The 7,903-nt window shown below is 35.6% G+C and overlaps 1 protein-coding gene across 3 annotated transcripts; it reads right to left on the bottom strand.

Annotated features, from left to right (window-relative positions):
- Window positions 335-4,179, bottom strand: LOC107618016 (cysteine synthase). 3 transcript variants are annotated; one of them, XM_016319939.2, is made up of 12 exons: window positions 4,022-4,139; window positions 3,556-3,640; window positions 3,415-3,471; window positions 3,191-3,300; window positions 2,857-2,914; window positions 2,249-2,512; window positions 2,026-2,163; window positions 1,887-1,938; window positions 1,356-1,435; window positions 1,052-1,111; window positions 836-916; window positions 335-669 (listed from the first exon to the last, which is right to left on the bottom strand). In XM_016319939.2, the coding sequence occupies exons 3-12, from the start codon at window positions 3,454-3,456 to the stop codon at window positions 577-579; spliced, it is 978 nt and encodes a 325-aa protein (XP_016175425.1). In that variant the 5' UTR covers window positions 3,457-3,471; window positions 3,556-3,640; window positions 4,022-4,139; the 3' UTR covers window positions 335-576. The 3 variants fall into 3 exon arrangements, with proteins under 3 accessions (XP_016175425.1, XP_016175423.1, XP_016175424.1); XM_016319937.2 differs by lacking the exon at window positions 3,556-3,640 and having other exon boundaries at window positions 4,022-4,179; XM_016319938.2 differs by lacking the exon at window positions 3,556-3,640 and having other exon boundaries at window positions 3,954-4,129.

The following is a 7,903-nucleotide window of genomic DNA, read 5'->3' as shown; positions in this document are numbered from 1 at the left end:
TCTATTCTTATAAAAATTAATTAGTTAGAACCATTGGAGAAATGGAAAATGGATCCATAGCAAATAGGAATGGGAGGCAATATTCCCCCACGACAAAGGTCAAAGACAGGGACTAATAACAAATCTGGGGGCAAAGATGGGAAATGGGGAGACATCTCCACCCCCACCCCATGCCGTTGCCATCCCTAAAATACACTTATTTGATACCGTCGCAGTTGTCTATGGTGATGAGGCTCATTTACAGAGATTCATACAAGAAATAATGGCATTTTCTGATTTTAGTTTTTGAAACCATTTTGTTAAAGATTATGAAGAACCCCCTACAAAACATAAATATGGATGGTTAACAGATAAATTCCGTGAGGTAACACTGCCTTTTATGAATGAGTTCAAACATCTCAAAAGCACCACCTGAGACGGCATTATTCAATTGAAGTCAATTTACAAGGAATAGGAGAGCTAATCATGTTCCAGATAAATATGGCAAAGGCATATCAAAAGCCAACCAAAAGCTTCAACTTGAAAAGCTCTGACAAAGCCTCCTACTTCAGATTTAAGCACAATTTTCTAAGAAGTTCAGGGCTCGAAGACCATGTTCTCTGTTTCTCGCTTCACGGATTCAAAGAGCACAGACGAAAGATAACGCTCACCAAAGCTTGGGAAGACCACCTATTCAGGCACCCGATGAGTGTGTTAGTTCTCGAATATGGCATATTTAATAATCCTTATTCAATATAATGAGGAAACCAGGAGGTTGATTCAAGAAAACCAATTAAAAAGACAGCTATAATAACTGCATTTTAATACAAGATGAACAGAACGAGTGCAAACTTACAACAATGAGTTTTCCAGCATTTTCAGGCCTCTTTGCAATCCTAATTGCAGCAGCTGCAGCAGCACCAGATGATATCCCCACCTGCAATTCATGTTCATCAAAAACACAGAATAACATTAAAAAATATTCCCTCTAAATCATGCAAGTAGAAAAGGCTAAGCATCTAAACAAATTTGGGGGAGGATCCCCTTTGAAATATCTTTCAGGGGAACTTACCAACAGACCCTCTTTCAACGCTAGAAGTTTCGCAGTTTCAATAGCTTCTTCACTAGAAATCTACAAAAACAAATAATATTATGTGTCACCATCAATCCGAGTGAAAAAAAAAAGTATACAGGACTCTCACATCACATTGCTAGGTCAAATTATCAGAACTCCTGGCCCTGTCTATGCAATGATTTAAGGTCCTTCTGGTCTTCCCAAGGAAAAGTTGCATCAGATTATTACACATAAAAACACAAACACACACACAAACTAAACACACATTATTTAAATTTAAATTAAAAAATAGATGCCTTACTTGGATAACTTCATCAAGTAAATTGACATCCAAAACACCAGGGATGAAGCCAGCACCAATTCCTTGGATCTTATGAGGACCTTGTACACAAACAATGCATTTGTCAGGGGAATGATAACTAGAAAAGGCATTTGATAAGTTTCAATACAACCATACAGATGAATGTAGACTAAAAGGTTAATAATCTTGTCCTCTATCTTGTTTCATCTCTTCTCTCGGTCTTAATGATATTTTTTTTATCAACAAAGAAAAAAATGGAAGTAGTACAACATTTTCTTTTTATTTTATACGAGAGGAGCGCACATGCTGAGCTATACATGAGCTCATGAGTTTACAAGTGTTTAAAATGCTTCTAAAGTGTAAAATAAGAGAAGCAAAGTATATGAACAAGAACTCAACAATAAGATGTATCCCTCTATACAGACTGTGACCAACGATACTCTCCAAAGAACTGTCAAAACACCTATATGTTTATTTGGGAAACAGAGACCAATGGCATAAAATGAAATTCAGAAGAGTTAAGACTCTTACCAGGTTTCCCTCCAGACAATACTGGACTTTCAACTGGTTCGATACCATAGAGCTAAAAACAAGAGAATAGGTGTAAGTCAAACAACGGATAGACTAGAAAAATAAAACTGATAATATGAATGAAAATTAAAAGCCTAACCTTAATATTAGGGTTCTGCTCTTTCAGATATTTCCCAGCACCCGTTACTGTACCTCCAGTCCCAATCCCAGAAACAAGAGCATCAACTTTACCACCAGACCCCTTCCAGATCTCTGGTCCAGTGGTTTCATAGTGGATCTTTGAAGAGGATGAAGAGAGCTAGTTAGTTAATTCTCTTCAACCAATTGATTCTCAGAATACAATACAAGGACAGAATTATTACCTTTGGGTTAGCAGGATTTTCAAACTGCTGAAGAATATAAGCATTTGGGGTCTTTGCTAATATCTCTTCGGCCTTTGAAACAGCTCCTTTCATACCTTTTGCTGGATCTGTGAGAACCAACTCGGCTCCAAAAGCTCGAAGAATGGTTCTTCTTTCAAGGCTCATTGAAGCTGGCATGGTTATAATAAGTTTATAACCCTTGGCAGCAGCCATGAATGCCAAACCAATGCCAGTATTTCCACTGGTAGGCTCAATGAGGATACTCTACAATACAAAAAACAATTTCAAGCCTGTTAATTCTTCTTTTATTCATCCAACATCAAAACAAAAACTTCCCAAGTACGAATTGCTAAGGATGGTTGAACGGCAGCAGTGTATTGATAAATTGATATCAATTCACTGAGTATTTACTGAAAAACTCCAATTTCAACATTTTAAAACTGGAGAGCAACAAAATATCAATTTCAGAAAGAATTACATAAAATCTACCATCTACATATAATAAAGCCTAAACAAAGGGTAGAACGAAGTTTTTATGCGATATGAAGTGTCGGTGATAAATGAATTGAAATATCAGAGCAGGAAAGAAGGTCAAAACCAAAACTTACTTCACCCGGATGAATTAGTCCCTTCTCCTCAGCATCTGCAATCATGCTATATCCTATCCTGCAAAGGAAAAACTTAAACATTAACAATATATGGACAACAATAAGTTCCTTGATGCCAATTAGAATATATCACCTATTAGAACCTCAAAAATTGAACTAAGCAATCTCAACAACACAAAAGACTACAAAATTAACAGCTCGGTAATCTCAACAACACAAAGATCACTATAAAATTAAAAGTTAAGTCACCTCAACAAAACAACATAAAAGGACTAAAAAACCATACATTTGCAGCCCAACACTTTCAGATATAAGAAAGAAGATTTCTATATACCTATCTTTGACACTGGAGCAGGGCTCCATCATTTCCAGCTTAGCAGCGATTTGGGCGACACACCCATCGACAACATGGTTGAGATACACCAACGGAGTCTTCCCAATTAACTGTGATAATAAACAAATAAATAACTAGCAACATTTCCCAATCATATAGATTTCAAGCTAAAATGTTTTGATTATTGAGACAGATAGCAAGGTGCGGTTTAACATTTGACTTACTTCAGTGACATCTTTTGCAATGGTTGACTTCTCTTCCGCCATTTTTGAACAAAATCTCTGCAAAAGAATCATAAAGTAATGTAGAGATCTTAGTAAATACCACTAAACAGATTTATAAAAAAAATCATAATTCATCATTACTCATATTGACAGCCTTGACTACTTGTATTTCTATATCTAAGAATCCTTTGAATTTTCGCGTGAATGAGATTACAATCCATCCATCCTTGCGGTAAAGAAAACAGTAAAACCAATAAAATCTGAGATCGAACAGCCAAGTTAAAAACAAATTAGATCTTTTCAAATTACTGTTGAGTCCACGGAATGATCAATGAAAATGAAAAGAAAATGTGGTAAGTCTAAGCTTAGAAGCCTAAAACGTTGAAACTTCTCATCATCGATTAATTAATCCAAGTAAAGTGCACATGAAATTTTCATTTTCACTAGGGCTTCATGACTTGATTACATGACCAGAAAAAGAAAAAGAAAAAAGCGGCTACATGAGATAGCTAGTAAGAGAGTAGAGAGAAGTGATAAACCTCTAATAGGAACAGAAAATGGTGACGATGAAATTGAGCGATATGAATTTTGATGAATCGGGTCTTACCTAGGTTGAAGGGTCTTTCTACAGAAAGAGGAGATAAGATTGAAAAGAGGAGAAATTGGAAAATCCGAAAATATGAAGATGAAGACTTGGTAAAGTTTTTCTCGGAGACACTATGGTTACCGAGTTAATACTTAAATTTGTCTATAGAACGATTACCTGACGTGTTAGCTAACGTGTTAAATTAGTGATAGGTTTTGTGTCATTTAATATGTTAATTATAAATAAATTTATAACATGTTAAATGATACGTGGCATGTCGGATGTCACTAATTTGATACGTCAACTAATCGTCTTATGATACGTCGCATTAACCTATCACATCATCATTCAACTAACGGAATGATCAATTTAACTTATATTTTATCTTTAATTATTAACCCTATGATTATGTTTTTAAGAGTACACAATAATTTAATTTATATATATATGTGTGTGTTTTTTTAACGTTGATATCTCCGAATATAATAAGACGAGGTTTGGATTTAATTTATTAGTGAAGTTTGTCCTTAGTATTTACTAATACAACGCCTTCAAATTATAATGTTTTTTTTTTTTAATTGAATTTTAACATTAAATTGGATAAAAATTACAGAGAGAAAAACAAAGAAAGATTAGGAAATGACGAAATGTACACTTCCGTATATAAGGCGAGGTTCGGAATGACGGAATCGGATTTTATAAATTAATTTTGTCCTTAGTTACTACCTTTTTCTTAGGGCAATTTTTTTAAATAAATAATTTAATTATTTTAATGATCAAAATATATAATGTACAGTGTATTTATTAATTTACATTGTATTTATTTCTGTATGGATATCTGGAGGGAGATGTCCAATCGTGCAGAGTACGAACAAAAAAGGGGGAGAGTGCACCTGCAAATGCGCTCTGAAGTTTAAGTTAGTATTGAGAATTCAATGTATATCCTTGGAGTAGAATGCCATACCTTTATATGTGAAGAAAAGTAGGTTGATTATACTTTTGTTGGTCGTGGTATTTGATAAACCCCATTTTTAGGGTTTATCTTGTGCTTAATTTAGTAGATTTTTATCCACTATTCTCACACTTATTCATAGAATTCGCATGTTTTACATTTTCCTTTCTAATTTTGTACCATAATTGAAAACATGCTTCTTTTATCTTAAATTTGCTAATTTTAATCCCCTCTTATTACCATTCGATGCCGTGATATGTTTGTTAAGTGTTTTCAGGATTTACAAGGCATGAATGGCTTAGAGGATGGAAAGGAAGCATGCAAAAGTGGAAGGAATACAAGAAATTGAAGGAATTGCTAAGTTGTCAAGCCTGACCTCTTCGTACTAAATCGATCATAACTTGAGCTACAGAGGTTTGAATGAGTCGGTTCTAGTTGCTTTGGAAAGCTAACATCCGGGACTTCAAAATGATATGCAATTTGCCATAGTTTCCATGTAGTTAGGCAACGTGCACGCGTGGATCACCCGTACGCGTGACCTTGCGAAAGTTCAGCGACGCGTACGTGTGGGCGATGCGTACGTGTGGGCGACGCGTACGCGTGACAGAGCCATGTGCTGCATGTATCAGAAAACGCTGGGGACAATTTTTGGGCTGTTTTTGCCCCAGTTTCAAGCCCAAAAACACTGATTAGAGACTGCAGAGTGAAGGAATCAATTGGACACATCTCATTATTCACACATGAGGTTTTAGATGTAGTTTTCTAAAGAGAAAAGCTCTCTCCTCTCTTTAGGTTTTAGGGTTCTTAGTTTTATTCCTTTTCAAATTCTGAATTCTATCTTATTTTCAATTTAGTTTCTCTTCCACTTTTAATTGTTCTAGCATTCTAGTTTATTTATTTCCTTTGTTGATTACTTTATGTTGCCAATTTAGTTTATGAATTCTCATGTTAGATTTGATTTCCTTTTTTAATGCAATTTGTGGTATTCCATGTTTATTGCTCATTTCTTCGTTTGTTATTATTAATGTTTGTAATTGGTTGTTTGAATTTAATATTCTTTGCTAGTTTTCTATGTTTTTTTATGTTGTGCCTTCCAAGTGTTTGATAAAATACTTGGGAGGGTTTTAAGTTAGATTTTTATATTCTTATCTTGAATTGATTAATTGGAGACTCTTGAATCATCAAAGTCTCTTGTTGGTTGGTGATTGAAACTAGCTAGTTGGCTTGAACTTCACTAACTCTAGTTTTTTATTAGGACTTGTGAATTCAAGTTGATTTTCTCACTTGACTTACCTTCAATTGTTAGAGGTTAACTAAGTGATAGTAAAAGGTAATTACCATTACAAGTGACTATGATAATGGTGGATAGGAATTCCAATTGTCAATCCTTGCTAAGACTTTTCTTAATTGTTAGTTTATTTCCATGTCATTTAAATTCCTTGTTCAACATTTAAAAAACCCAAAAAGATACTTCCTCATAACCAATTATAAGTACACTTTCCTGCAATTCCTTGAGAGACGACCCGAGGTTTAAATACTTCGGTTGATTTTTATTGGGTTTGCTTAAGTGACAAACAAATTAAATTTTATTGAGGTTTAATTGTCGGTTTAGAACTATACTTGCAACGCGATTATTTTTGTGAAATTCTTTACCGACGATTTTTCTACCATCAGTATTGAATAGCAGTTATTAGAATTTAGTGGGTGGTAATGTTAGGTCGGACATTTCACTTTTAGAAGGCAGTCCGTTGAGCTGAATGTAACGCTTTTTGCCGAGTTATGGTCCATAATGCCGAGTTATGATGTTTGATGCCGAGTTATGACATCGGCCTAGTAATGGTCGGATCATATCCCCGAAGCTTGGCCTGGAAATTGTGTTTAATGAAGCAGGTTGAGATTTTAAATGAACAAGTCGGTCGATGAGTTGGTGCCTAACTCGGCATTTGACGTGATGTTAGAGCCCCCAGTTCAAGATGCTTTGTTAAACAGTTAATAAAGTAATATTAATAAGAGAGAGAAACTGGTGCGTATACTTATTAATGACGTGTGTCTTCCCAATGCACATCATTTCTCTTGGGGCAGTTGAAGTGACGTTTGGAAGTATTGGGAAGCAGTTTTGGGGTTTTGAATTTAACCTTGGAGTTGAAAAGGTTGGGTATTTTGGCATAAGGTTATTTGAGCTTTATCAGAGAAATTTGAAGCAAAACATGAGCAAGAGAGGTATTATCTTGTTTTATTTATGTCATCTGTGACCTCTATTTTTCTTCTCTTTTTTCTGGCTTGTTTTTCTTTCCCTTTTTTCTGTTATTTGTTTGATAATGGGGTTTGAGAAAGAGAAGAAGGAAAAAATTGACTGGTCGCATGATTGGGTGAATGAGGATGTCAGGAAGCATTTGCTATTTTTGGACGAATGTGCCGTGAAGGAGATAGACATCAGTAAAGTAGTGAGGGGTGGGTGTAGGTTGCGATTGGAGTTGCTTCCTTGTGCTGTTAATGATCGGGTGTTCCACAGGGGGGAAGGTTTTGAGTTCTTTTATATGTACAGTAGTGTGTTAGAGGAGTTGGGAGTGAAGCTTCCATTTAGCGATTTCGAGTGTCAGGTGCTGAAACAACTAAACTGTGCACCTTCACAACTCCATCCTAATGGTTGGGCATTCCTTCGTGAGTTTGAGATTCTGATAGAATTTTTGGAGGAGGCGCCTACAGTGGAGTTGTTTTTCTCACTGTTCCAGGCAAAAGGTGTTTGGAAGGGGGGTTGGGTGAATTTGAACAGTTCATCAGGGTTTGCTGTATTTAAGCTTTACAAGTCATCATTCAAAAACTTTAAAGAGATGTATCTAAAGATTAGGAATGTGGAGGGTGACCCTTTTTTATATGGACGAGTTGCTGGGGGAGAAATTTCCTTTGTGGTGGTGTTCGGAACCTCAGAGTATTCTGGGGCCTGAATCAAT

Source organism: Arachis ipaensis, chromosome B09, assembly GCF_000816755.2.
Source record: "Arachis ipaensis cultivar K30076 chromosome B09, Araip1.1, whole genome shotgun sequence".
Classification (NCBI taxonomy): domain Eukaryota; kingdom Viridiplantae; phylum Streptophyta; class Magnoliopsida; order Fabales; family Fabaceae; genus Arachis; species Arachis ipaensis.
Note: the sequence above shows the minus strand (reverse complement) of the source record. Positions and strands in the feature narration are given on the sequence as shown.

Bases quoted from the DNA above. Each gene is read 5' to 3' on its own strand.
- LOC107618016 (XM_016319937.2), bottom strand. From the start codon at position 3,456: ATGGCGGAAGAGAAGTCAACCATTGCAAAAGATGTCACTGAA. The intron at 2,915-3,190 runs GTATATAGAAAT...TTTCCTTTGCAG, and splicing joins TGCTCCAGTGTCAAAGATAG to GATAGGATATAGCATGATTG. The intron at 1,939-2,025 runs GTTAGGCTTTTA...TCTTGTTTTTAG, and splicing joins AGCAGAACCCTAATATTAAG to CTCTATGGTATCGAACCAGT.